General features: G+C 37.3%; 1 protein-coding gene across 7 annotated transcripts in view; it reads right to left on the bottom strand.

The window, feature by feature from the left end:
* Positions 1 to 27,568, bottom strand: part of Vti1a (vesicle transport through interaction with t-SNAREs 1A) — a 370,470-nt gene that overhangs the window by 120,004 nt on the left and 222,898 nt on the right. For 2 of the 7 annotated variants that reach the window (XM_063244705.1, XM_063244701.1), the window contains exon 9: positions 3,250 to 27,547. The exons of the other annotated variants lie outside the window; for them this stretch is intronic. Coding sequence is in view for 1 of the 2 variants with exons in the window: in XM_063244701.1 (XP_063100771.1) it covers positions 27,460 to 27,547 (88 nt within the window). In the remaining variant the exon portion in view is untranslated. Of the gene's footprint in view, positions 1 to 3,249; positions 27,548 to 27,568 lie in introns of those variants that run through there. 7 annotated transcript variants of the gene reach the window in all.

Here is a 27,568-nt window from a genome sequence, read left to right as displayed (position 1 = left end):
TTCTTGCCAGGCAGGTGCTGTGCCACTGAGCTACATCCCCAGCCCCTGAAAGCAATACACTATATCATAGTGTCATTTATATATATACATATAAAGATATATAATGTATATATATGACATGTATCTCTCAAATACTTAGGAGAGAATCCCAGTGCAAGATTTCTTCATTTGGAAAATATTATTTGAAATTTTCCTTTTCTTGTTTATACACAGTCTTCATTTTATTTTCTTTACATGGTTAGACAAGGGTCAGATGACAATTTTAAATATTTAAACTGGTCAATGACAGTCAAGTACCCAGGAATTTTTCTAGTTTCTTGTTAAATATGGATTGCCTTAGAGGTAACCTCAAGAACATGGCACAACTTCCTAATGAGTTATTAATTATGAAACTCTGAAGTAATTTTGAATTTTAAATATAACTTAACAGACTGCAATATAGCAAATTAAAAGTGCCACAATTATGTAACATCATGCAATATACTAGATAATCACAGTATGCATATATCAAAAATATATTAGTAAATCTAACATATTAATAAAAATCTAAATCTGACCCTTGTAGGCCTCAACACTAACTGGAAAGAATTTTGACACAATATCCTGGATAACTTTCTTTTTTTTTTCTTTTTCCTTTTTGTCGGTACCGGGGATTAAACTCACGACTGCCTGCTTGTAAGGCAGGCGCTTATGCCGCTGAGCTAAATCCCCAGCCCCTTGGATAACTTTATCAGTTTTGGCAAGCTATTTATTTTTTATCTACTTAAATAATGATTAATTCTAGACTTTTCTGCACAACAAAATCTAAGATCTGAAAGATCAGTGAGGATGAGTGAAGCAGCAATGTTAAATGCCATAACCTGAATTTGAATTTATTGGTTTGATATAAATAATATGTGTGCAATGTTTCACTGTCCTACATTTTATGTGTTCTTCACTTGAAATATGTTATACACTGATAATTATATAGACTACACATTAATTACATGTATGTATCAAACATATATTCCAAACTTCAGCAATATATTTTAGATCTTACATTCTGGTCTTCTTAAAAACTCCGATCAACCTCATAATGGTAAACACACAAAAAGGTAGACATTATTTATGTAGAGTCTACAATACTTATAACCAATACAGACCTTTTTATTTATTGCTATTGGAATTAAAGACATTGCTTTAGAAAAACAGGAACCAAATCACTACTAGGTGTGAAATAAGAAGGATCTAGCTACAAAAGGAAGATGAATTAGTTAATACTAGAGTCCTCAAATGTATACTATAGGAACATAGTTTTAGCGCAGTGTGTGATATATTAATGTCTCTAACTTTTCCAAGTTTCAGTAATGGATTTGGTTCTATTAAGGTTCTTGCTTTGAGGTGGGATTTCTGTTATCTATCTCTTTCATAGATGGTCACAGCACCATATTTGTTGATGAATATTTTGCGAATACCTAGGTCTTAACTTTCAGCAAAATGGAAGTGTTGCCTAATAACAATTTGTTCCAAGTCACGAAGTTAAATATTAGAAAAACGGAAAGATACTACAGCCCAACTTGGACGGCTACACCCATTTCCCCTACACAAGGAGCTTTCCTGGTTCTTCTTAGTGGGCGTTTTAACTCACAGACTTCATGTTTCCTTTTCTCGTCAAAATGAAAACTCTCACACAACGGACTCATGATCATGCTGCACTGGTATAAATTAAGCTTATGAATGATGTCCTTCACTTATTGCCCCTTTCTCTCATACAGTGATATTTGTAACTCACTAGCTGTAGAAGCTGAGTGACTTGTAATGTAATACTTCTAAAATCTCCAGAGTAATTTCAGCATTAGTTACTAATAAAAGTTGGCTCTCTGCATTTCTTAACCTTGGGAACATGAACCTTGAAGACTCAGAGATCAAATACCAACATTCCCCTAGGACTGCTGTGCACATCTGCATTTGTGGATGCAGGCCTTTTTTTGTTCCTAATCAAGTATAATCTCACTTCATAACTTCTGCTTTTGGCTCAGTGCTACCTAGATTTCCAGGCAAGTGAAGAAGTGAAGGTTGAGCATTTTGTGCTTGAAGATTTAGAACTTTGGCAAATACCATATTAAAATGAAGCTATTTGATCTTGAACCTCAGTATAGTGAAATTTTGTTAAAAACAAAACCACAGCGGATTTTAATATATTCCATATATGCACCTGCATTTTGATGTTGCCAGGTATTTGTACTAACAATTCTGTTTGCAGGCAAAACAGAATGAAGAGTCCCTTAAACTTTCCTCTGGGATCTCCCAATCATTTGAAGTAATCACTAGTTCCTGCTTACATCTACAAGTCAGGCATTCAAAGGATGCTCTTTCTGGCTGATCTTGTTCTGTGATTAAATAGTCTGATTTTTGGTCTCTGCATCTTGGCCCAAACAAATTTAACATGGAATGTTAGTTGAAGGATTTCAGTTACCTTTAAGTTAGCTTTAAAGCCAGTTATGAACAGATCTTAAATTACTGATGTACAATTATGAAAAATGTTATTGTAACTCATCAAACTCTAAGGTAGTGTTCTTTACAGTTTACTCAATCTCAACCTTAGAGTCCAGTCAGTGAGGCAGAATTTATTTTAAAATAATTTAATTTAGTATTCATTAACACTTTTTGAAACCTTGAAGCTGTATGATACAACTGATTCTTGTATTTAGATAACTATGAGTAGGTTACCTGTAAAATAAAATTTCCATGAAGATTCAGCCAGGGAAGTACATTTACAGACTAAGCACCGGCTTAATTTACAAATGCAGATATATGTGACTTTTATTCTATTTTATATTTATTCATTGTATAATGTTTGCAATGGGAAAAAGCTAATCACAAAGTATCATAACCAGGAATGATTAGGGGGAGGATTTTCTTCATCTAAAACTGCCTTATACAATAGCTGTGGTTTGTCTCTGAACTCATTTATTGTTGTTGGTTGGAAGCCAATATGAGTAATGGTTAAAAGTATGGGTTTTATTTAGAATTAGGCTTGCATTCAAGTTCTAGTTCAGTTATTTATTACTTCTTTGATTCAGAGTAAGTTTATTATGTTTTTAGACCTTAAGTTTTCTTACTTGTCAAATGTAAGATTGAGAGATGCCTCAGTAATAGGAGCCTTGTACAGAATCGACTCGTATGCTTAAAAACTTGGACTAATTATTCATTTGTCAATATCGTTCTTCCTCTGTAAAGTGTTTGACAGAACAGGCTCTTTTTGGTTCCTTTTTGTACATTTTACTGTATAGTCTTACAACAGTGATTCAGATAGAGGACTAGTATTCAATATCCAGCCTCGTTACCTAAGAGCTATATAATTTTTGGCAGAGTTCTTAACATATCTAGGTCTTAGTATGACTATCTATAAAATGGGACTAGTGCTTTATCTTCCAGTATTCTGACATAGTTAAGGCACTGTTTAAACTTTTACAGATTTTGGCCATCATTTTATTTTAGTTGAGTTAAGAGCTGGGGCTGGGAATTTAGTTCAGCGGCATAAGCGCCTGCCTTGCAAGCAGGCAGTCGTGAGTTCGATCTCTGGTACCGATAAAAATGAAGAAGACCAAAAAAAAAAAGTTAAGAGCTAATAATTTTCTCTGGCATGTGAGGAGATAATGACAAGAGAGCCATCTGAAAGTTGGAAAGTGGGTCCTCACCAAACACCGGATCTACTGGCGTCTAAGAGTGGTGTTCTGAAACTCCAGCAGTTGAGAAATGAGGATGTCTTGTTTTCAGCCACCCAAGGTACGGTGTTCAGTTATAGTGGACCAAACTGGTAAGATGTTACTGATGACAGGTCTAGGAGGTCAGAAGAGGAAGCGAACACTACGCCAAGAGTGACAGCAGCAGCCATCTGTGCTACCACCACCAAATAAGACGTGAAAGAAGTTTTTAAAATCCTTATTTCTACATCTGGTCATGAGCAAGACTACAGAGCTTGCCAGTCTGGGAAGATATGAGTGGACTAGGAAGGTGCACATCACACACCCCACAGCTAAAATACCTCAGGAGACCTCCCCTCACAGTGTGGTGGACACAGAGGACACAGCTGAGGCCATCTCCAGGAGGTGTCTCTTCTCTAGACAGAAGAAGAAAACCAAGGGTGCACGTCACCCAGCACCAAGTGCTGTGACTTTCTTGGGCATCGCTCTCTACAGAGTGCTGTTAACTAGTGAACTCCTGGAAAATGAGACCCAAGACAATGCTCTGCCTGTGCTCAACAGTGTGTGCACAAAGGGCGTCAGAGCATGTGCTCCAGCATATGCGGACAAAGAGCATAAAGATGTGTGAGGCGGGTGTTAAAACACCAGTTCAAACATGTGTTTAACCATGTGTGAGCAGAAGGGTGCTAAGCCATGTGGTAAAGCAAGTGTTAGAGCATATTCAATTACAAATGTTTCTCATTTGGGAGCTTAAATTATTTTCTGCCTGATCCAGTGTTGCTAAGCAATAGCTCTTGTTGTCCTAACGTAACACAATAAATTAAAAAAAAAAAAAACCTGACAAAAATTCAGGCTAGAAGTATTTTCTCCTGTTTTAACTTCATTACAAAGAATTTACATCTAGAGGATTTCAATAAACATGGTGGCCTTCTGCTAGTGAAAACGCAAACTGGACTAGTGCTCTATTAGGAGGACAGCAACAGACTCCACGTAAACCACCCACCGTCAGTGTTTAGAGGTGTGACATTGCACCATCTTAAAGTCTGATAAGTCTCAGGCTACATAAACTCAGAGTGACTATCACATCCCAAGCCTAACCAACTCGGGGTTCCCTGGCCTCAGCTGTGATTCTGATTGATATATATATCAATCAGATATATTGATTGATATATAATTTATCTATCTATCTATCTATCTATCTATCTATCTATCTATCTATCTATCTATCTGAAATTGCTCTAGAGAACAACGATTTTGACAGCTCTTATCGATAGCAGAATGTGATGCAGTCTGGCCTTAAGGTATAGCTGACAATATTTGCTAAGAATTTTAGCTTGTGAATATACATGGCTGCTGGAAGTTTCCATTCCAAAGTAAATAATAAACCCTCCCAGTTTAAAATATAAACATGCAACTTTGGACACCACTTTAAAAAAGCAGACATAAATCAGAATGTGCTACTGATGCTTTTCTACAGGGGGAAAAAAGACACACACACAAATAGTAACATAAAGATTTCAAGTAGCTATTTTATATTCTTGCTATGAAACAAAGCTAAAAGTAAAACAAACCATTAAATTTATTTACTGTGTATTTCACTGCTTATAGTAGACATACAATTAAATACTCTTTTTAAAAATGCAAAAACAAAAGCAAAAGATCTGAAAGTTTATGGTTAAATTCTACTTTCCATGAAGAACTAATAAATATGGTTTTCTTCAGCTTAACCAGAATTTGTGTATAAATATTATTTCATTTTACCTAGGAAAAATTTTTTGATTATTCTGGATTAAAAAAAGTCATAAAAGCCATTAGAATAAAAATGTTGCCGTCCTGATCACCTTTGGCCTCAAAATCACAGAATGTTTTATTGAACAAAAAACAGCAAGACAGAAACAAACAATTAAAGCTAGCTTCTTCTGCCAACCACCCTCACAGCAGAGGTCACAGGATTTTTGAATACTTATCTCTTCTTGTTCTCTTGTGTCACTTAATGATTTGTTCATGCAATTCAGTACAATTTCTCAGCAGAAAAAGCAGGTTTTCTGGCTGCTGTGACCTGACTCATTGCTAAAAAAAATTCCAGAGAACACACTGACAAAGTGATGATTATTATTTTTGTTTCTTGAAGGCTCAGCCCAGATTAAGAAGACAAAGAAAATAGAATCTGACCAAGGAAATAATCAAGGGAAGTTGCTCATAGGTTTTCTTAGTTTAGGCTTAATTTGACCAAAACAAATAGGAATGATAAGCAAATTCATTTCAGCAGCCCCATGTTTCTTCAATATTAAGACATTTCACTTTTAATAGTTTAAAAACAAATACAGAATGAAAGAAAGTTTATTTTCTGTTAATAGGAAACAGTCTGAAATGTGAAGCTGTTTCACTGATGCTGGTTTCTAATGCATGTAAAGCAGGCCCAGGAATAATGCCTCTACTACAAAAACATAAAATATCTTCTAAACAATTTCACCAGCAAGGGTAGAGGCTAAGAGGACAGGAGTGTGGTTCTGAGTCCTCAGAAGTAGTAAGGACTATTAGTTAACAATTCAAGTTAACTGAAAGCCATGTCGAGTCAAACAAGCACATAAACCCATCCCATTTTAAAGAAAACAGAAAAAGATAAATAGCCTTGATGGAGATTCAGACTTTGAGATAATATTTCTGACTTTCGGTGTGCCCATTTGATTACATATAATCATTTCCCTTAATTACATTTTTCTCTGGACCTGGAATACTCAGTAAACAAACCACACTGGAGGCGTGGAAAGGAAGAGGCTCTTTCTGTAAAAATTCCTCCCTGGGGCACGTTGTACATTGTCTGGGGGGGGAACATGGTATTTAGCAGATTTTGTATAATGATTTGTACTTTAAACTTTGCAACGCATAGCAAAAATGACTAAAAACATAATTTTTGCCTCTTCTGCTTTCTTTTTGAAGTAACCATCAGTAACCCCGGGGGATGGGTCACACAGAGTGAAAGGGCTTCCTGGGAATAGGTTTTCACAACTTGGAATATGCTTTCCCAACTTTACAGCCACAGGCATTTCCCTCCAGAGCATTTCACCTGGGTGAGAGGCAAGCCAGGGGCAGTGTTTGCCAGTGGGCACAAAGCCCACCCTATGCGGGGACACTGTCCCCTGCCTCGTTTGGGCCTTTGTGGAATGGGCCTACCCATTTCAGGGAAGGAAGGAGCTGTACATAATCAGCTGATGCCATATGTGGAAGTGAGAGCGCTTAAAGTAAAGGAGAGGACGTGGGGAAAGTTGAATGGGTAATTGTCATTGTACAAAAGAGAGGAAAAGAAAGTGCTCTAAACGATATAACTGCATGTATATATAAGTGTATAAGATAGATAATGATATTACTGAGTTTTGTTGGATCATTGAACAGAACTGTTTGCAGTCTCACTGTTGGAATGTCCACTTTTCAAGCTTTAATTTTGTGACTTGAACAATTATTTCTAAGATGACAATATGTAATCCATTAACTAGTGATTTCCTACTCTTTATTTTTTTTCTGTAAATCTGTATAACTTGTACCCTTTCTCTGCTTTTTTTTTTCTCCTTAAATAAAATTAAAAAAAAAAAAAAAAAGAAAGTTGAATGGCCCAAACTGCCCCGAGCAATTGCCTTTTCAAGTTGGTACCACTTCTCTTTTTATGAACAAAAAAACCATAGCAATTAAGGGAAAAAGCAAAATGATGTAAATAAACCAATAAGTCATTTTACCTTTTTCACCTTAAGCATTTTTTGTCTATTTTAGAGGCTGGTGAAAATTACATGCTTTTGATGTATTTAAAATCTTGTGTCCTGTTTCTTCTACAGATATGTTTTTTACTAACATCCGTAGATTAATCAAACTCCAAATTAGAAATAATAGATTCTTAAACTGTTTTATGTTATTAAATGGAAATGCTTCAATGTGAAATGAAAACTGTTACACAGCAAAGTTTAAGGAAGAACTATGTTAAGATGAATGTTTCTCTTAATTTGAACTTTGCATCTTTTGAAATCAGTGGAAAGACAGACCTCAGAAAACTTTTTGTCTTACATTTGTTATATCATGTAAAGAGAACCCAGTAAGTAAACACCCTTCTTGAGTGTCCATTTGTTCCAGAAGCTAGCAAGGCACAGAGGATCTAAAGCAGAATGAATTTCAGTCCCTGCTCTTTATATTTTACATTGTGAAAGTGATTTCAGCTTTGTGTCAGGTAAGTTTTTATTTAACAAAGAACTCTTTATAATTTTAAGTCATTCAATACTCCATATCCCCACCTTAACATTGGGAAATTAAATAAATGAGTTTTATCAGGTTAAAAATGTTTCAAGAGATAGAAAAATAGCCTCACCTTACTTACTCCTGTTTTAGTGCTTACTTACCTTCTAACTCCTTGGTTTTGTTCTTAAGAGTTTATCAGAGGTTAGGAACCAAAGTGAGAAAATAGCAAATATTTGTATTTGCTAATGGTCTTTTGCTGCGCTCATGAGGGAGACATTCATTCATCAAACATTTATTGAATGCATATTATGTACCAGGCTCCCTGACAGAGACGCAGAGATGAAAGCCAGTCCTAGCCCTCCAGGGTCTCACTGTCTAGTAGGGAGACGCACAAGGAACCCGACAAGGACAACACAGCGATGGTCCCCACCACGCTGTGTGCAGGCCACTGGAGAGATGAGACGGCATGTAGATGATTACTTTTTATTTTAAATATTAATACTTTAAACATTTTATTTCAAATGTTGGGTTATTCACTTGTTTTAACATTACAACCATGAGTCCATGGGAAATGCTGCATGATGAAGCTCAAGAGAAGATATTTATATGTTTAAAAAAAGGACATGAATATAAATAACATAAATGCTAGGCAGAGATGGTAAAAACATTGTAAGGGTATTATTAGTCAAGTACTAAAAGCTGGGGAGTGAGGTGGGCCCATGCAGGGAATCTAAAGGATGCCATGGTACAGAGGCTGGGTCTGCACAGTGGGCACAGGACGGGAAGGCACAAACACTGTGTACCTGGGCATTCAGAGGGTCCAGAAAGAGCTGCTAAGGGATGAGAAATTGTGCTGGAAATAAGCACTCTTATTAGAAAGGACCTTTCCTGTGTACAACTGTTGAATCTCAGGTTTGGATGGAACCTCCAAAGTCATCTGTGACTCTGTAATTAACTTTAGAGTGACAGAGCTTTCGCTCATTTTAATCTATACCCCAGAGTGCTCAGTTTGTGACTCAAGTGGCCTAGTGGGAATACATACTTCAGAAGTGTTTAGTTAACATTTGAAAGACTAATGAAAAACCATATTCCAGAAGCAGCTTGGACATGTGTGGTATCTATCTTTATCTTATTAATTAGTTACTCTTAATTAGCATAACTAATAATGGTTAATTAAGACATTAGAAATGGCAGTGAAATATGTGGACGGGCTTGAAGTAGTTTCATTAGCATTTCTACAGCATGCATTGAAAGGTTATCGGAATCTTCAAGTCCTCGATGGTGTCCATTCAGGATTCTGGCTGAGTTCAGCCTCCACTCATTTAACAGAGAATTTTATCACTAACCTTGACTAGACAGTAGGCTGACTCTTGTTGCTGGAATTATATTCACATTAGCCCCAAGTGGGTCTTTCATGCAGGTTGCTGCCAATGCAGTCTTCGACGAGGAAAGAGAACAGGGACTTCATGGACAAGCTAAGTGGCTGTTTTTGTGCCTTCTTGTTCATACATATTCCTATATGACAGAATTCAGTCTATCTGCTTTCATTTTGCTACATTACTTGGGAAGCAGGAAGCAGGAAGCCCTCAACTAGCTCCAATTCATCTGTATCTGTCTACCAGGAAGAATTTAATAAACTTGAAAGACCAAACTTGTTAGAGTCAGATTTCCACTAAATTAGCTCCTCTGAAAGGTTAAGTGATTGTTTAAGGTCATATAGCTAATTGACGGTATGAGTTTAGAATGCAGTGGTTTTTGTTAAATCAACAGTAATTATTGACCAGGGACACTTATCCTAAGCATCTAAGGGGCTTTAAAAAATGCACATGTATAAGTGTAGCCCAAAAAATTCTGACTCCACAGGACAGCTGGGGTACGAGCACAGGTGGTTGGTTATGCTTTTAAAAAATCTGCACAGGTTACACACACACACACACACACACACACACACACACACAATCATGGAGAATTAGGGCTACCTCATCAACATGAAAAGGCACACCTTCTATAGGTGCAGCCCTGTGGCAGGTACTTGACATACTCTACATTATTTAATCTTTACAATAAATCATTGGTTAAATATTATTAGCATTTCACAGATCAAGAAACGGATGCAGACAGAACTCCAAAGTGATGGCATAGAAATGGCAAGATTGAGATTCCAACCCAGATTTTTTTGTTTCCATAGACCTTGCTCTTAAACCTGGTGTCCTGCTAGATAAAATAGATACGGATACAAAGTTGCTCAAAGGAATTTCTGCTGCTGAGGTCTCAGACCTACAGGTTTGAATGACACAAGCTAGAGAAATGCCCCTCATGAAAGAGTCCTGCGTTGATGACAGCTATTTGGAATGTTTTTAAAGTAGCTATGCAGAGCAATGGAGTTCTTTTTTTTTTTTTTTCCCTGAATTCTTATACATTGCTCTAGAAATGTAAAATGGTGCAGCCATTTTGGAAACAGTTTGGCAGATTTTTGTTTTTTGTTTTTTTTTATACCGGGGATGGAACTCATGACCTCACGCTGGCCAGGCAGGTGCTTATACTGCTAAACTAAATCCCTGGCCCAATTTGGCAGGTTTTTGTAAAATTAAACATATGCTGACAGTATGACCCAGAACTCCTACTCCTATATTTGTCCAAGAAAAATGAAAACATATGCCTACAAAAAGATACGTACACTTAAGTTCACAGCAGCATTATTTATGAGAGTCCCAAACTAGACACAATCTACCTGTTCATGACCTGGTGACAGAAGAGTAAACTGTAGCATACCTCTACAGGGGAATACTGCTTAGCCATTAAAAGGAATGAAAACACACGGGAAGACATAGCTCAATTTCAAAAGTTCTATGGTTAATGAAAGAAGTCATAAACAGAAGACTATATACTATATAATTCCATGTATGTGAAACTCTAATGTCCGAAAGCAGACCATACAGCTCCTAGAGCAGGGTGAATGTAGGGAATCGACTGCAAAAAAGCTGGTAGAAAACTTTGGAGGGAACTGTTTTATATCTTAATGTGCCACAGTGGTCACACAGTTACATAAAATTACTAGTATTCAGGGGCTGGGGATTTAGCTCAGTGGCATAAGCGTCTGCCTTGCAAGCACCAGTCATGAGTTCAATCCCCGGTCCCAATAAAAAGAAAAATTACTAGTATCACCTAACTATATACTTAAAGTGGGTGAATTTTATTGTATGTAAATGATACTTTAATGTAAAAAACAAAATAAGATTATGCAGATCCCAAACACTGAAAAAAGAAAAGGGCTGCAGGCTGCTATGGCCCACAGACTTCTAGCTTTCAAATGTTGGCCCCAGTAGAGAGATTCCATGTTTGCTGTCCCTGAAGAAATATAAAAGATGACAAGAAGTCATCTGTCATCCTCCCCAGGGCTGGGCGAACGGTGGAGCCCACCCTTATCCCTCTCTTCCAATTCCGTCTTCCCCTTCCCAAGATGCAATACGTAACCATGCTGGCCCCTGGCTGTTGAGGATCCCCTCTCACAGCACCCCATTTACCCTTCACTCTGGAGTCCTCCCCAAAACCACCCCTCCCTTCGGTCCTTTTCTCACTGCCTTCACTCAGCGGCTTCTGCTCAGTTCTCTGTAAGGTAAACAATTTTGTTTGGGGAGCAGTTGACGAAGTACCTACCCAAGATCCATGATCCTATCCCCACATGCTGATGTCTGGCAAAGATGTTCAGTTTTACTTTCCAATCAGTTAGGAATACTTTGGGAAAAGAAGGCTATTTGTGGAACTTACCAAAGATGTATGTTTGGACACATACTCTGTCACAGTATCATCAAATGCCTTAAAATTAATATATGCAAGTGGCTTGGATGGATAGCAAAGAATAATACAAATAAAGCTCAGACCCTACGTGACAAAACTGAGAACTCTTTGATGTTAGACTGAGAAGTCCTAAGACATGTTAAAGGCAGCCTTTTTGTCTTCTGCAACAGATGAAGGCCACATTCTGCTGGCCCTCCCTGGTCCTCAACAATGAAATAATAACTTGATTTAAATAAAAACACTACTAACTACAATATCAAGTTCATCTCAGTACTGAAAGCTATAATGTTAAAGGAAAATGGCAGAATGTAAAATTGTATTTAAACTAAAAGCCACATAAAGAAAAATTTCAAAAATATGAATAAAACCTTACAAAAACAGGGAAAAAATAACTGCAGGGATGGTGTTCTGATTTCTTCTTTTATCTTTAAAAATGTTCCCTTATGTTTTGACATTGCTATTTGTGTAACAAATAAAAATCAAGGGAGGAAAAAAAGGAATCACAAGAACCCATCAGTTGCCAGAAATGTGCTTCCAGGCACCTAGCTGGCAGGGTGCAGGAGGAGGCTCGCACTTCCTGCTCCTCCCAGGCCATGCTCTGCCAGGGACGCGCAGGTGTTTCATGACACTTTAGTTACACTCATGGAGACAGCCCCTTCTTCCAAGGCTGGCTGCAGCCCTTTGGCAAGTGGAAAGAATAAAAGCCAGAGCACCAGATTAACAGGGTAGGTGTGCACCCAGAAAGAACTCCAGAGCTGGAGAAGACTTTCAGTCTAAAAACACTTTTGGAGTGACATCTTGACAAGACATACAGCTAATCCATTTTCTCCCACAAAACAAAATGAGATTACAAATTTTAAGTTCTATCAAAGTAAAATTACTTAAAAAAAAAAAAAAAGAAGAAGTTGTAGTATGCCCAAGCCAGTTTTACCAAAGTGGTGAAGTTTTATTTGATTTAAACTACTCCAGGCTTTCTGACATGTGAGCTCCTAAAGTCCTCCGGGATATAGTCCTGCCCCTCCCCATTGCTCAGCAAACCTGTTCTCAGCAAGTAATCTCATGATGTCATCATATTCAGTAGAGCTGAAAAAACAAGTCACAACCATGCCATGCAGCATCTGAAGAGGCAACAGAGCCTCATGATCCAGAGAACAGACGTTTTGGGAATTGGCTCAAGACGGGGGGAGAAAATCCCATGTTTTAACAGAGGCCTCGGTTACCTACATACGTAGCTTGTAATACCTTTCTTAGAAAAACACTGTGAAACCCATGGAGAGTAAGTAAGAACTTGTAAAAGAAACATATCAATGGATTATGTAAAAACTATAAAAGGAACTTTGTTCTTTAATAAGGTTCCTTCTGCCCAGTGTATATTGCACATACACAGTGAAGAAAGCGATGGTAATGGGGTATAACTCGTGGTGGAATGCTTACTAAGATCTTGTTTGGTTCATAGCCTCATGGACTGAACTGAACCAAACTCAAGACAAAGAACAATGATGGTGAGAAAAACTAGAGCCAGATGTTTCGAGTTACTTTCATGTAGGCAAGATTTTTTATCCAAGTGGATGGCGGAGGTAGTAGTTGCATATAACAGCTGATGTGTCACAAAGTGGTTCTACTGTTGGTATGTGAACATAGGAAAATGAAAGGCAAAAATCAGAGACTAGCCGGGCTAGCCGGGCACGGTGGCGCACTTCTGTGATTCCAGCACTTGAGAAGCTGAGGGAGAAGGATCACCACAAATTTGGCTAGCCTGGTGCTACGTTGTGAGGCTGGTCTGAACTATATGACAAAACCCTCTTTAAAAACAAAAAACAAAAAGAAAGCAAACAGCTGATTGGAATCACTGGCCAAGTTTGCTTTGCAAGGCACTGTATGCTTATCTTTATTCATTCTGTTCACTTTGCCGAGACTCCTTTCTAACTCTGTGTAGGCAAATCCTTCTCTTCCTTTGAGAATCAACAGAGAAGTACCATCTTCTGAACCTGCCTGAACTGCTCCGGGCTGGCGATAATCTTCCAACCTGGGAACCATGCACTGGAGTTTCTGATCACCATTTATGCTAATTAGCACTTTTCCTGAGTATCTCTGAGTATGATGTGAGTTTCCTAAGGCAAGAATACCCTCCATCCCTGTATACCCAGCAAGGCGCCCAGCACATATCTGTGAAATGAATCACCATTTTCCTAATAAATGCTGCCCAGGATAAAAGCAATTATGAGGGGAACCAGTTTCGGGAGGTAAGGGAATTTTATTGATGGACATTAGACTTTTTCCCACAGGGGAGAGAAATGAAGTGTATGTAGTGAATGTGAATGCCTGGCCCCCAGCAGAGGGCTGCTGTGAGGCTGCCTTGTGGAGTGGGCACAGCTCACCACAGGCGTAGCTCATCTTCAGTGGGTGACACATTCAGCGAGCACAGAGGCTGTGGCTGACTTGGCCAGGCAGGATTTGGAATGGCCTTCTACAGCCTGCCTCACTATGCTACTTAGAGGAACTCCTAAACCTCAAAGGAAGACTCATCTAAAGAAACAGGCGTGTGCGAGTTCATTTTCCCTAAGGCCCCCATGCCTTGTGTCAGTAAACCATCAATAATTAAATAACAACAGTTATAACAAGACCACCCAGGCACACAGGCCCAAGGGCTGAGCTACAGAATGGTTTGCATGGCTCTCCCATGAGGGCAGTTTTAAAGGTCACCCGCAGTGTTGAGTTGAAAATTTTCAATGGTGCGTGGTCTACAGCACTTAATGCTGCATTTTATCAAAGTGCTTACTAAATTCAAATGAAAAAATAGATGATGAAAATTTATACTACCAAAACTTATATCACAAATTGTCAGAGTCTGGAAGGATTTTCTACTACAGTAACTGAACTGAGTTGCTAAATACAGGTAAACAGTGATCTGCTGCCCACAGAGTCCTTTACTAGACAAAACAACAAAACAAAACAAAACAAAACTCAAGGTTCATAATAACCACAAATGAAGAAGCTCTTGCTCATGAGTGAATACAGTATTACAATTTGGGAGTCACAAGTATTTGACTGAGGCATTTGTTTCATACTCCCCAATTTGTTTCCTTTTTATTTGTGGTAAGAAACTAGTTTCTGGGGGCTGGGGAGTTAGCTCAGCAGCATAAGCACCTGCCTTGCAAGCATGTGGTCATGAGTTCGATCCCCGGTACCGATTAAAAAAAAAAAAAAAAAAGAAACTAGTTTCTGATAAAACAATGAATCAGCAATGGGTAGCCATCAGCAAAGGATGACACGCTGCCTGGAACCCTAGTAAAACATGTTTGTGTGTGGTGTGGTGGGCAGGGCTTGACGATGGCAGGTGTTCACCCAAGGGTTGGACAGGCCTCCTGCTACTGTCAAGGAATGTGAGAGGGAAGAAGCTGCATTTCTTTCCAATAAAGATAGTCCAGTGACAAAGGGAATCCAGCCAGAGCTGAGAGCATAAAGCACTATTCACTTGTAGAGTCAACAAGAGGTTCTGAAAAATAACTAAACAAGGGCTGGGGATTTAGCTCAGCAGCATAAGTGCCTGCCTTGCAAGCAGGCAGTCGTGAGTTCGACCCCTGGTCCCGGTAAAAAGGAAAAAGGCAAAAATAAATAAATAAATAAATAAATAAATAAACAAACAAACAAAAAACTTCAAATAGCATGAGGATGATGGAAAAAGGTATCACTGAACACAGGAAAAAGAAACATTTTAAAGATACAAAAAAATCATGAAATTTTGAAACTGTATACTAAAGAAATAAAAAAAATTTTTAAAAATTGGTATTCTCAATTAAAATAATAGGAAAGTAGAGGCGTTAGAAAGTAAGGGCAAAAACCGGAAAGGTAAGAATTGGTGAGACTTGATAAAAACAGGAAACATGAAGCGGTACACTCAGGGAAACCATGCTGCAAAGAGCAGAATCAGCGACCTGTAGAGTGGGATAAATGATGTTGGAGATAAAATGAACAAAAAGAAAAAAATTTAAATATGTGACAAATATGGAAGACTAGTTTAAAAAACCAAGGTCTAATGTGAAAACCAAATGTTCTGGAATTCAGAAAATTCAAAACTGAAGAAATAATCATAGACTTTATACCTGGAAATATCTTGGAGAGACTGCTCAGTTCCACAGCCTGAACAAAACCAACTAATTCATCACTAGAGCTCCATACACTGGTGGACCACCTGCTTCTCTGACACACTAAAGACCAGAAGACAACAGTTTCATATCTGGATTCCTATGTATGGTGGGATGTAAAGTATTATATCTAACTCAAAATATACTGGTACAAACATGTGCAGCATATGTACAGTCAGTGTTAGTTCTTCTATATGAATCAGAATATATCTAAATCATATATCTTTCTTGAAAAGGTCACTTGGATATATATCCACGGACAGAGTAATGCTAGAAAGTTAAGAACTTAAGAATGGATAAGTCATACATGAGATGAGAAGTTATTTTCAAAGACTCTACAGTGAGAAAATAATCTACGAACAAACATATATAACATTAGTGCTAAGTTAGAAAACATGTGTTTAACATAAAGAAAATATTCCTATGATGTGAAAATATGTATTAAGAACCACTATTAATAATAATTATAGTTTTTAATGGTATAGGAAGTGTTTTCAATACACAACATAAATAGCAGTAAACAAAATTGTGTATGCTATTTATTAAAATACATATGAAAAGCTGGAATTTGCTAAACTTTATCAGTTGCTACCATTAGCCAGGCAATCTTGGAAAACAAAGACCTGGCAGGAGGCAGCACAATCTCTGACTTGAAATTATACTATGAAGCTACTGTGATAAAATCAGCATGGTATTGGGAGAAAAAAAAAAACAAAACCCTGAAGATCAGTGGAACAGATTAGAAGATGCAGACACAACTACAAAGACACTCAGCCACCTCATCTTTGACAAAAAGGTCAAACATGTTCATTGGAAGGATAGCCTCTTTAATAAATGGTGCTGGAATAAAAGGCTTTCCAGATACCAAAGAATAAAACTAGACCCATGTCTATCATCATGCACTAAACTAAAGTCAGAATATTTAGTCAAAGATCTAAATATTAAAACAAAACCACTAAAACTTCTGGAAGACAAGGTAGGTTGAAACCTTGAAGACATAGTGGTAGCCAGAGAATTCATGAATAAAAATCAAATTGCACAGGAAATACTTCCCAGAATCAATAACTGGGACCTCATCTTATTAAAAAGTTTTTGCATGTCAAAAGAAATCTCCAACAAAGTGAAAAGAAAAGAGAATGTGATAAAATGTTAGCCAACTGTCCCTCAAAGGACTTATATCCAGAACATATAAGGAATGGAAAAAAAAAAAAAATCAAGCCTCCTAAATTTAAAGACCCAATCCAAAAATGGGCATCTGAGATGAATACACAATTCTCATATGAAGAAATACAAATGGCAAGTATATGAAAAAATGTTCAACATCACTGGTCATTCAAATAATGCAAATTAAAACAACACTGAGATAACATCTCACTCTGTAAAGAATGGCTAACATGAAGACATTAACCAATAACAAATGCTAGAGGCTTCAAAGGTAACAATATGCAATATTACAACCATTGTTAAATTCCTATCATCTTGTTCTGAAAACCTATACAGTTATTGCTTTGGGTTTGTTGTTGTCTCTTTTGCTTTTTGTTTTTCTTTTCTGTGTCTTTTTTTCTATTAAATAAAAAAACAAAAACAAATGCTACAGGGGCTATGGGGGAAAAGGAACCCTTTTCCACTTTTTTTTTTTTTTTTTTTTTTTGTCTTTTTCCTTTTTATCAGTACCAGGGATCGAACTCACGACTGCCTGCTTGCAAGACAGGCACTTATGCCGCTGAGCTAAATCCCCAGCCCCCCTTTTCCATTGTTGATGTGAGTGTAGACTGGTGCAACCACTGTGGAAATCACTATGGAGATTCCTTAAAAAATTAGGATTAGAGGTCCCATTCAACAGAACTATTCCCCTTCTGGGTATTTTCCCAGAAAAATTGCAAACATCATACCACAGTGATATACATGCACCCATGTTTATATCAGCACAATTTGTAATAGCCAGATCTTGGAAACAACCCAAATGCCCATCAATCATGTAATGAATTTTTTCTATTTCTTCTTTTTAAGTTAAGTTTTAGCTATTACATAAAAACATAAAGGTACATATTCACATTGTAATGTTATTTTTTTGTTTGTTTGTTTTGTTCTTTTGAGACAGGGTCTTTGCTATGCAGTTCAGGCAGGCCTTGAGTTCCCTTTGTAGCCCAGGCTGGTCTCTAACTCTTGATAATTCTCCTGCCTCAGCCTTCAGAGTGATGGTATTACAGGCATGTACCACCATGCCTGGTGGTAATGTGATGTTTTGATAGCTCCCTATTTCTTGATAAAGTTTTCTTTTTCTAAAAAGTTTTCAAAGTCTTTTATTATATGAAATTTTTAAATTATGAAAAAATACAATTACAAAGCTATGTGCTAACTTTAGGAGAAAATATGGAGGCAAAAGGTGGTGGCACACCCTTGTAATCCCAACACTCCTTGGACGCTGAGCTATGAGGTTGTTGAGTTCTAGCCTAGCCTGATAACGTGGCAATTTAGTAAGACCCTATTTCAAAATAAACAATCAAAAATGTGCAAGGGACACAGCTCAGAGCAAAAGCCCTGGAATCAATCACCAGGACTACTTCCACCTTTCCCCCAAAAAGAAAAGAAACAAAGGACAACAATAAAACATTGTATAGTCCATGAATTTATAGCTGAAGGTCAGAAAGGAGTACTTAAATTGCTTGTTTGAAGGTAGGATTAGGATGAATTTTTAAAAATGTAATTAATATTACTATTTTATGTTTTATAGGAAAAACATGATTTAAAAAGAATGCCACCAAATAAAATACGTTAGTCATATCTTCAGTATGGTATCAGGAAAAGAAATCTTTCTGATGACAGAAATCACCTTCTGCCCAGTTTCCCAAAGACTAGTCGGGTTGACTTTGATGTTCCAATGAGTCACCGCTGTTACAGTTTAGGGTAGGTTCCATCAGGGCACGGCTTTTTTATGTTTTATGCTTTATCTATAGCACTTAGCCTACTGTTAAGGCAATTGTAAGTGCTCAAGAAACACTTGGCAAATGAACAAATGAATAAAAGAAGAAAAGATCATTTCATTTTGTAGGTACATCCTTTGGTTAAAAGAATTCTTTGCATCCACCTAATTTTTAGAGCATCCCCAATATTGAAAACTACAAGGATAAGACGCTCCAAGACTTCTTGTTGTTCAGCACAGATCGCAAGCTCCATGGAAATCCAGCCAGAGCCCAAAGCCGGTGCCATATTTTTATTTCTCTTTTTCCATTTCAAAAGAAAAAGCTGTAGTTAATTCTAATTTTCCTGCAGGCAGAGGGAAGGGGGACTTTTCATGTGTGTGAAAGAATGGCACACCCCCAGCCATCTGAGGACAGTTCCTCCCAGGAACACCTGTTTGCTCTAATTGAAGCCTGTCCAAATCCAGTCCCCCGGATCAGGAGCTTACTCTTCAAATGTCCTACTATTCTACAATATTTATTCCCCACCTGTCTGATGGCTGTGATAGCTTGGGAACGCTCCAGCCAGGGAAAGCTGTTTCTTGGCCTGACACAGTACAGCTAACAGCAGCTAATGTCCACCCAGAATCTGGTTTAGATCCAGTTGGCCTTGAATTAAAAAATGCCTTATTTTCCCAGTCCGCTAGGCCTAGAAAAATTTTTAGGGAAAAAGAGGTAAGCAATTTTTTCATCTTCATACTAACATGTGGCAAAACAAACTTACACATTTTAGTCTTTGTTTCTTAAAGTTAATTTACCAGTTTCTTACTCACATTTAATATTCAGTATTCTAGTCATATTAAATAGCTGTCTGGCACTAAAAATGAGGGTTAGTAAATTAATTTATTTGACAAGGAAACTTAAAATTCAGAAGGTAAAATGCAATAAAAATGGTCTTAAACATATAATTTAACATGCAATTTAGGGAAGGAAAAAGAGATGCCTGCATCAAAATCTAGTTATAATAGTGAAATAATGTCATATTTAAAAAAACCTAGCCATGAGAAAACAGTACATTTGAAAAGCTTACATAAAGCCTTATAAAATAAGAGACCTTTTATCTTCTCCAGATACACGAGCTTTAAAATACTTTATCTATACAATTTCAAGGCACATAAAAACCCAGTGAATAAATAAAATGTTCTTTTTTTCCCCCTTCTATACAGAAGCTTTAAAAATTATCCATAAAAATAGGTTGGCCTTGAACAAACAGATTAAAAGACATAAAAGGCTATGGCTTCAGATCAGGTATACAGAATAGAAAATGAATGCTTTTCTTTATTGGCTGAGTAAGTTTTCAACTAACTAAATTTCTATAAGTCCATTCGGTATGAAACATTTAATTGGGATACATGAAAAATTCAATATTTTTAAGTCATAAATTTACCAAATAATGTGCCATATTAATCCATGTATTCTGACAATGTTCTTTGCATCTATTCATGAGCCATACACATAATAAGTGTGATTGACATATAGTAGTATTTCAAAGGCCATAAAGTTTCCTAAACACACATTTTCAGTCTAACGTGTGAAGATTCTCAATATATTCCAAATGTACGAAAAGATTTTTCATAACTCTTTACAGTAAGAACTACTTTGCTAATTTCAAACCTTTCTTAGTTTTAATATTTCTCAAAGAAAATCTGAAAACTCATCACAGTTTTTATAAATTCTCTAAGTTCAAAGGTAAAACTGAACCTCTGGCATCTTGTTAACTCTATGAATAGACAGGGTTCCTTCCACATTGTTACTTTTCTACATACATTCAACATAGGGGCCAGAGATCTTTCTAACATCATCTTCAGCAATCCAGTTATGCTGCTGGGAGCTCTCATTTTAAAGCTGTGACGGAAAGAAAAGCGGCGGACTCTGCATGTGCTTTAAGAATGACGCAGCAACCTTCTGGCCTAGTGGTCACCTGCTGTTTCATCTACGAAGTCTTGCTTGCCCACTCCATCCCATGGATTTTTTCTTCCAGCCTCTCCTATGGCACTGACCTTTTACTGCTAGCACAAATTATTATGTTATTACTACTGCTGTAACCTTATAATCCACAGACCAAAGTTCTCAGATCAGATAAAGCTATGGAGGAGTAGAGTTTTTATCTCCAGTGCCTACTCTTTGATTTTTCAAAGTAAACATCATGCATCTATAGTTGAAGGAGATGCTAATGCTATTACTGTTAAAATGCTGATAAGAATATCTTTTACCCCATCTTGGAGTAACTTTGGGCAAGATTCAACTTTGCATTAATGGTGGTGCCCCACATCTGTAATCCCAGTACTGCGGGAGTCTGAGGCATGGAGACCACAAACTTGAGCCCAGCCTAGGCAATTCAGTGCCTTTAAAGACCCTGTCTCAAAACAAACAAAAAACTGGGATGTTCCATGGTACTGTAAGAAAACAAACAAACAAACAAAAATTGTCAATTTCCACAGGGTTTAATTATCTTAATTGCTAAGGTTTGAATATGTCCTCCACAGTCCATGGGTTTTTTAAAAAGTTCATGTTAGAAACTTAACCCCTAAATTCATATATGATTGGTATTTGAAAGCGATGCCTTTGGGGATAATTAAGATTGATGAGGTCATCAGATTGGAACTCTCATGGGAGCACTGGTGCCTTTATGAAAATAGGAAGAAAGACTTGAGCTATCAAGCATGTTCTGCTTTGACATGCTCTGCTTTCTGCCATGATAGGATATTGTCAAGGAGGCTGTCACCAGATGATTGGCAGGTAATAGGGCCATGCGCTTGGACTTCCTGTACTCCAGAACCATGAACCAAAAAGCTTTTATTCTTTATAAATTTCTCAGTCTCAAAGTGTGTTTTTATAGTAATAGGAAATGGAGAGACAATTAAGATAATAACGATGATACCAATTCACTGAGTTCTTATGAGGATTACCTTAAATGAAACAATGTATGAGAATGTGTCTTATGTCATAAGGCCTTATATACAGTGTAACTGTTATGATGGTCTTTAAGGACTTGTTTTTTATAAATGATCTGATTCCTCAAGGAAGACTTCCTTGTACTTCAGATTTCTTGCTTAAATTTTGTAGAAAAATTTCTTGTACACTAACACTTTATTTTTTATTTTTTATTTTTCCTGAAGAATTCTGGCTGAATACACTAACACTTTAAATGGGGCTAGACATCAAAATAATTACACAATAGTTAACAATGTTTTATCTTTCAACTTTTTTGCGAGTTGACTGTAGACTCTTTAGAAAATGTTATGGAATTTTAATGGAAAACTTCCAAAGAGATGCATAAACATATGTATAAATACAAATTTTCAGAAAATTCCAGTGGTTGGAGACTTGTTACAGCCATCCCAGGAGAAGTATCCCTGTTCTGCAGCTTGAGATAAAAAATGTGGCTTCATAAAAACACTTGGGGATCTACTTTGGCTATTTTTTTTAACTGACCTGAGAATTAAAAATTCAACAGGCTTTATCCTCATTATAAAATCATTAATGGGTCAAAAGATGCAGAATAGAATGACTTTCTCCTAGGTAATCTATAAATTAGAAGGATACCATGGTCCTATTCTTTGATAATTTCAAGGCATTTTAACCCCGTTTTAAAACTTTTGTTCAAATTTATCATTCTGGTATTTTCCTGGTTGACACTGACATGTTAGTTCCAATGTTCTTTGCAAAACTTTGCAAAGAAGCCAAGATATTTTTGAAAATGTATATTGGGGTTAAGAAAAATGATGATGTTTTCTTTCATGTTAGGTTTCCACTTAGTCAAAAATGTAAGAGATGATTGAAAGAAAAATGTAAAAAAAACCTCAATGCTTACAATTTCAAAACATTCTAATTTTACTTTTAGATATTAAATGTATGTCTTTAAGAAACAGTATTGATTTTCTCCCCATAAAAGCAAAGAACTTTTTTTAAAAAAAATTCTTTCTTAATATCTAGATGACAAAAATCTCAAGATACACACAGTTGTTTCTTATTATGGCTTCCCTGGAAAACATTTCTGGGAAAGCACAATTCCCAGTCATTTACTTTGTTTACAACAGACAAAACTGCTTGTGTGGTATAAATAGGAGTCTGTCCTTAAATGCTGTTGAAAAATAAAATGCAACCATGAAAAGGAGTCATTTCCTGCTCTAAAGGTGGTTTAAAAAATTCCTAGCTACTTTAGGAATAGAACCAAAGCATAAGTAATAATTATCAATTGCCGCACAATAAAAGACTAATTTTACAGGGAAAAAATAAAAGTAAAAACAAGCCACATATTCCCAAGAGGCCCTCAGAGTTGTCAGCCTTAGGTTTTCTTATCCTGCAAGATCATGAAGCCCTCGTTTGTCTCCCCGCGTTTGTGATGTATATCTATAACTCATTCTTGTTCATGCAGATAAGTCTTGCCTTGTCTCTCTAATTGCACTTTCAAAAGCAGATTCACAGTTGTCTGACTTTTGATCTGAGTAGCAGCTAGCTCGACCACCTGCACTGTGCGTGAGCTGTTACTGAGCTTGCTTTGTCCCATCTTATAACACAGCAAGCCTTTAAAAACTGATGTGTGAATACGCTAATTTACAATGTGAGCGTTCAAACAAAATATGTTGATGGTAGTTGTGGTGGTGGCGGTGGCGGTGGCAGCAGCAGAAGAAGGGATAGATTTGTAAAGGGAAAAGCCTTAGCCCCTGATTTATAAAGTTCAGCTATTGTTCACTGCCTCTGGCATTTAATGAAACAGATGTGAAAGGCCTCCCTCAACTTACAATGGAGCAGACAGTGGTATAATGGTGCGGGGACTGGGATCATAAAATGCTGTTCGGTGATGGTATATGTTAATAAATAGCCATTTACGAGGGGGACTGAGGCCTCCATTACTTGTTTATAAGGAAAGCCTAGGGCTCCTTGCTTCTAGTTAACAGCTCAAGGCTGCGTTCAAAGAAGGCATTGATGGTGAAGGTAAAGTGCTCCCTTTATGCTCTACATTGCATTAAAGAATGACAAGTATCCTCAGGAAAAGGAAAATCACACAAGAAAGGTGATTAAAGAATTAGGTCAAATTGTGGCTCAGAACTGAGAAAAATAAGATATTTTTCCATTGTGATTAAATAATGGACAGAAATATTCTATTGTGAAGTTACATATAGATACACACACACACACACACACACACACACACACACACACACACACACTAACTTTTGCAGACCCTGGGGATTGACCCCAGGACTTCACACATACTATTCTACTACTGAGTACTACTGTAGATCATACATATTTCATCCATGAATGAACACATTTATATGTATCTGAAGTGTGTTCCTGTGGGGTTTCAAATAAATGCTATCTATGTAAACCTAGAAAGCAATGTTGAAACCATTCTTGGCGATCCATCCATCATTGATAAGCTCTGTCTGGTAACATGACCCTGTGGTAAATGCACCAATGCTCCTGACCACAAGCAGCTTACAATCAAGAGCAGTGATCTAGAACTACTCTTTCTCCTCAGGTCAGCGATGCACTGAAAGTGTGGTCATCACACTCTCCTGGCCAGTTCCTCAATAGTTTATCAAGTGCCCTTCCTTGTGGCAAGAATGCTATGCTTGGCCTCAACCAAACTTATTTTCATTCTGCAAAACTGTTCCCTCTTGCTTCCTACTTTGCTTTCAAACAGGAACTATTCAGTCTATGAATCGCATTGGAATCTGTGGAAAGCTCACACTGTGAGTATGAAAATGACTCCCTGGCTTTGTTTTACTTTTTGCTACACTGTATTTCCTCCCCTATTTATTTCAGTTAGTTATAGATACTGAGGAGAGCTCTACAGAATACTGTGAGGGATGAGATGGGACATGACAATGATCTGGAAGGAAGTTAAGACCTGGTTGCTGAGGACTACAACACAGGCAATGCCTTGCAAGAAGCGCAGACCACTGTGAAGCATCATTGTAGATATTTCTGGCTGCAAGGCTGAAGGCTTGAAGGAAAGGATGGAGTTTCATCTGAGATTCAGAAAGAAACGCTTATCTGCAACACCCAAAAAGTAACATCTTTGTTTTTACCTACCTAATATCTTTGGCTTTCAGTGAAAGCTCTGGGGTCTTCTTAGAGAACTATGTTTTGCTCATTCTCAGCCCATTTATCTACCACCAGCACAGGGTCTCCTCTCTAGAGCATCAGATCTTAGATCAATGGTATTTTTATCCAACTAGAATCTATCAGCATCAACATGATTCCATGCTATGACTTTCGGTGGAATTCTTGGAAAGAAAATAAATTGTTATATTCAACGTCCGTCATTGAGAAGCTGGCACAATTTTGTTCCTGCCAGAAGAGCCTGCTAAGGGATGGAATCCACACAAAAGAGATCTGAGAAGTGAAAGGAAAAGAGCAAGACTCAGTACTGATTTGAACCCTTAGATTCCACTGTGAAATCACTTCTAACCTTGGTCTAACCATTACATGGAAGCAATATGTATCCCTTTGTGTGTACATAGCCAGTTTGACCTGAAGATCTGACACCTGCACCAATAAGATTCTGACGAATGGGGGTGAAAGTGAGAGAATTAGTGCAGTGGAACTAGCTTTGGAGATGGAAAGCAGTCAGCTTTACTGGGGACCTGGTGTCTGTCCCAAGGCAGTAGTAGCCCACAAAGCTACAAGTTCATCGCCAAGTCTTGGAAGAGACTAAGGAGGACACGTGTGTGTTTAGCAGGTGACAGGGACTCATGGAAGGCTCTCAGCAGAGAAGAAAGAGTGCTAGCTTTGTTCTTCAGAAGGTAAACTGGACAAGAAAGGGAGAAGCAGAGGCACAGAGACCAGTTAGGAGGAGGCTCCCTTCTGAGCCATTGCAGGACAGGGAAAACATCCAGCCTGGGACGCAGCTCAAGCAATGTGGCTGAGTGACAGCAGAGGGGAGAACGGTGCCTCTGTTACAGAAACCAGGGTACAGGAAACAATTATAGGGTTTTCTTTTTAGTAATCTTTAATTCTATAAAAACTTCTAGGAAACTCTGGGAATGGAAAAAGAAAATTTAAAGGCACCCACTGAAAATCAATTAACATAAAATATTAACATTTGATTTAGTCTTTGTTTGCAAGGTGTTGTTCTTTAAAGCAGTGATGCCACTAACTAGTATTTCAAGAGCCTCAATGTCTTTTTGTAAAATATAGTGTACTTTGATTACGCAGTATTATAATTTTTGCTGATTGTACTATATAGTACAGTACTGTAGTTTTGTTCTCATATATTACAGTGCTGCTTATAAGAATTCTGCAAATAAAAACAAAGTCATCAAGTTGGAGTTTCCTTTGACTATTTGTTCTGAATATTGTAATGTATGCACTACACACCATTCCTCATTTAGGAACCAATTCATTTAATGACCCAGTTGTTAAAAAAGGACTGTCTCTATTTATTTATTTATTTATTTGGAGACAGAGGTGTTTTTTGTTTGTTTGTTTTTTGAGACAGCGTCTCACTATGTAGTTCAGGCTGGCCTTGAACTCACTATGTAGTCCAGTCTGGCCTTGAACTTGTGGCAGTTCTCATGCCTCAGCCTCTTGAGTGCTATTTTTAATGTTACTAAAAAGAAACATAAATAGGAACATAGAAAGCTGCTGTTTAGTTTGGTAAAAGCACACATCACCAGTGTTTGCTTTAAGAGGTCACAGGATAAGGGCAATGAGTTGAGTAGATGGCAGTAAATTTAGTCACACATAACAGACTACGATGTATAAAAATTTTGCTTTATAGCATTAATTTAGTTTGGATCTTAAATCTGTTAAGTTGAGGTCCTAAATCTGCTAATTCAATAATTACATTCTGGAAGAATGAGCACTCGATTAAAAGCTGAAAAATAGCTTAGAGCTCTTGGTACACTAATTTCAGGTGAGGGTCATTGTTTGTCAGTAGTAACTAAAAGAAACCAAGGAGGAGCAATGAGATAACACAGAAAAGAAACCAGAAAAAGAAAGAGAAAGAAAAAAGTCTTGATATTTTTCTTGATATTTTGATAAAAGTCTTGAATTTTAGACATTGTAATATGAAGTTAAAAAGTTTTCTGAGAAAATGGGAGGGGCTACAACTTTAAAGAAACTTAAAACATCCAGTCATGAGAATAAGTCTGCATGACTTACTGTTTGGAGGAGTAGAGAATTTTTTTGAGGTGTTCTGCTGCTTTATTTTCTCATGTTTGCATTTCTTTATATTCTGTGGATTTTCTAATTATTTTGTTATAAAATTTTATTTTACGTAGCAGTAAGAAGTGCTTTTTATATTTCTTTTATTAATATCTACTTGTATTACATCAAAATAAATGAATAAAAAAGGACAGCCCCCATTCCAAAATGTGGGATAGCAAGTAAGTCTGTTTATTTAAAATGTATTTCTACAGTTTACAGATCTTGCACTGGTATTTCTGGCATATTTACCCTTAGGAATCATTCTGACAGTACATTTAAATTTTCCAGATGTTTTACCTGTCATGTTACCAAAGCAACAAGGCCATGTCTGAAATGTAAAATGTGAGAGCAATGATAGGTGGCGATTATTCCCAGGAAGGCTTGGAAGCAGTGCCAACAGAAGTACACATATTAAAAAGGCTGTGTGCACAGTGGAAGCGAGCTCAGCTGCACTCCTGACATGAGCTGTGTTTATGTTTCAGGCAGTTACAGACGACCTCCAGGCAGCTCTGGGAGTAAAGAATACCACTCTCGCCCCGGAAGGAGGAACAGAAAACATTTTGAAGGAAACATTCTGTGAAAGTAGGAAATACAC

This window comes from Cavia porcellus, unplaced genomic scaffold (assembly GCF_034190915.1).
Source record: "Cavia porcellus strain 051 isolate PalLab524CR breed Dunkin Hartley unplaced genomic scaffold, mCavPor4.1 scaffold_2, whole genome shotgun sequence".
Taxonomy (NCBI): Eukaryota; Metazoa; Chordata; class Mammalia; order Rodentia; family Caviidae; genus Cavia; species Cavia porcellus.
Note: the sequence above shows the minus strand (reverse complement) of the source record. Positions and strands in the feature narration are given on the sequence as shown.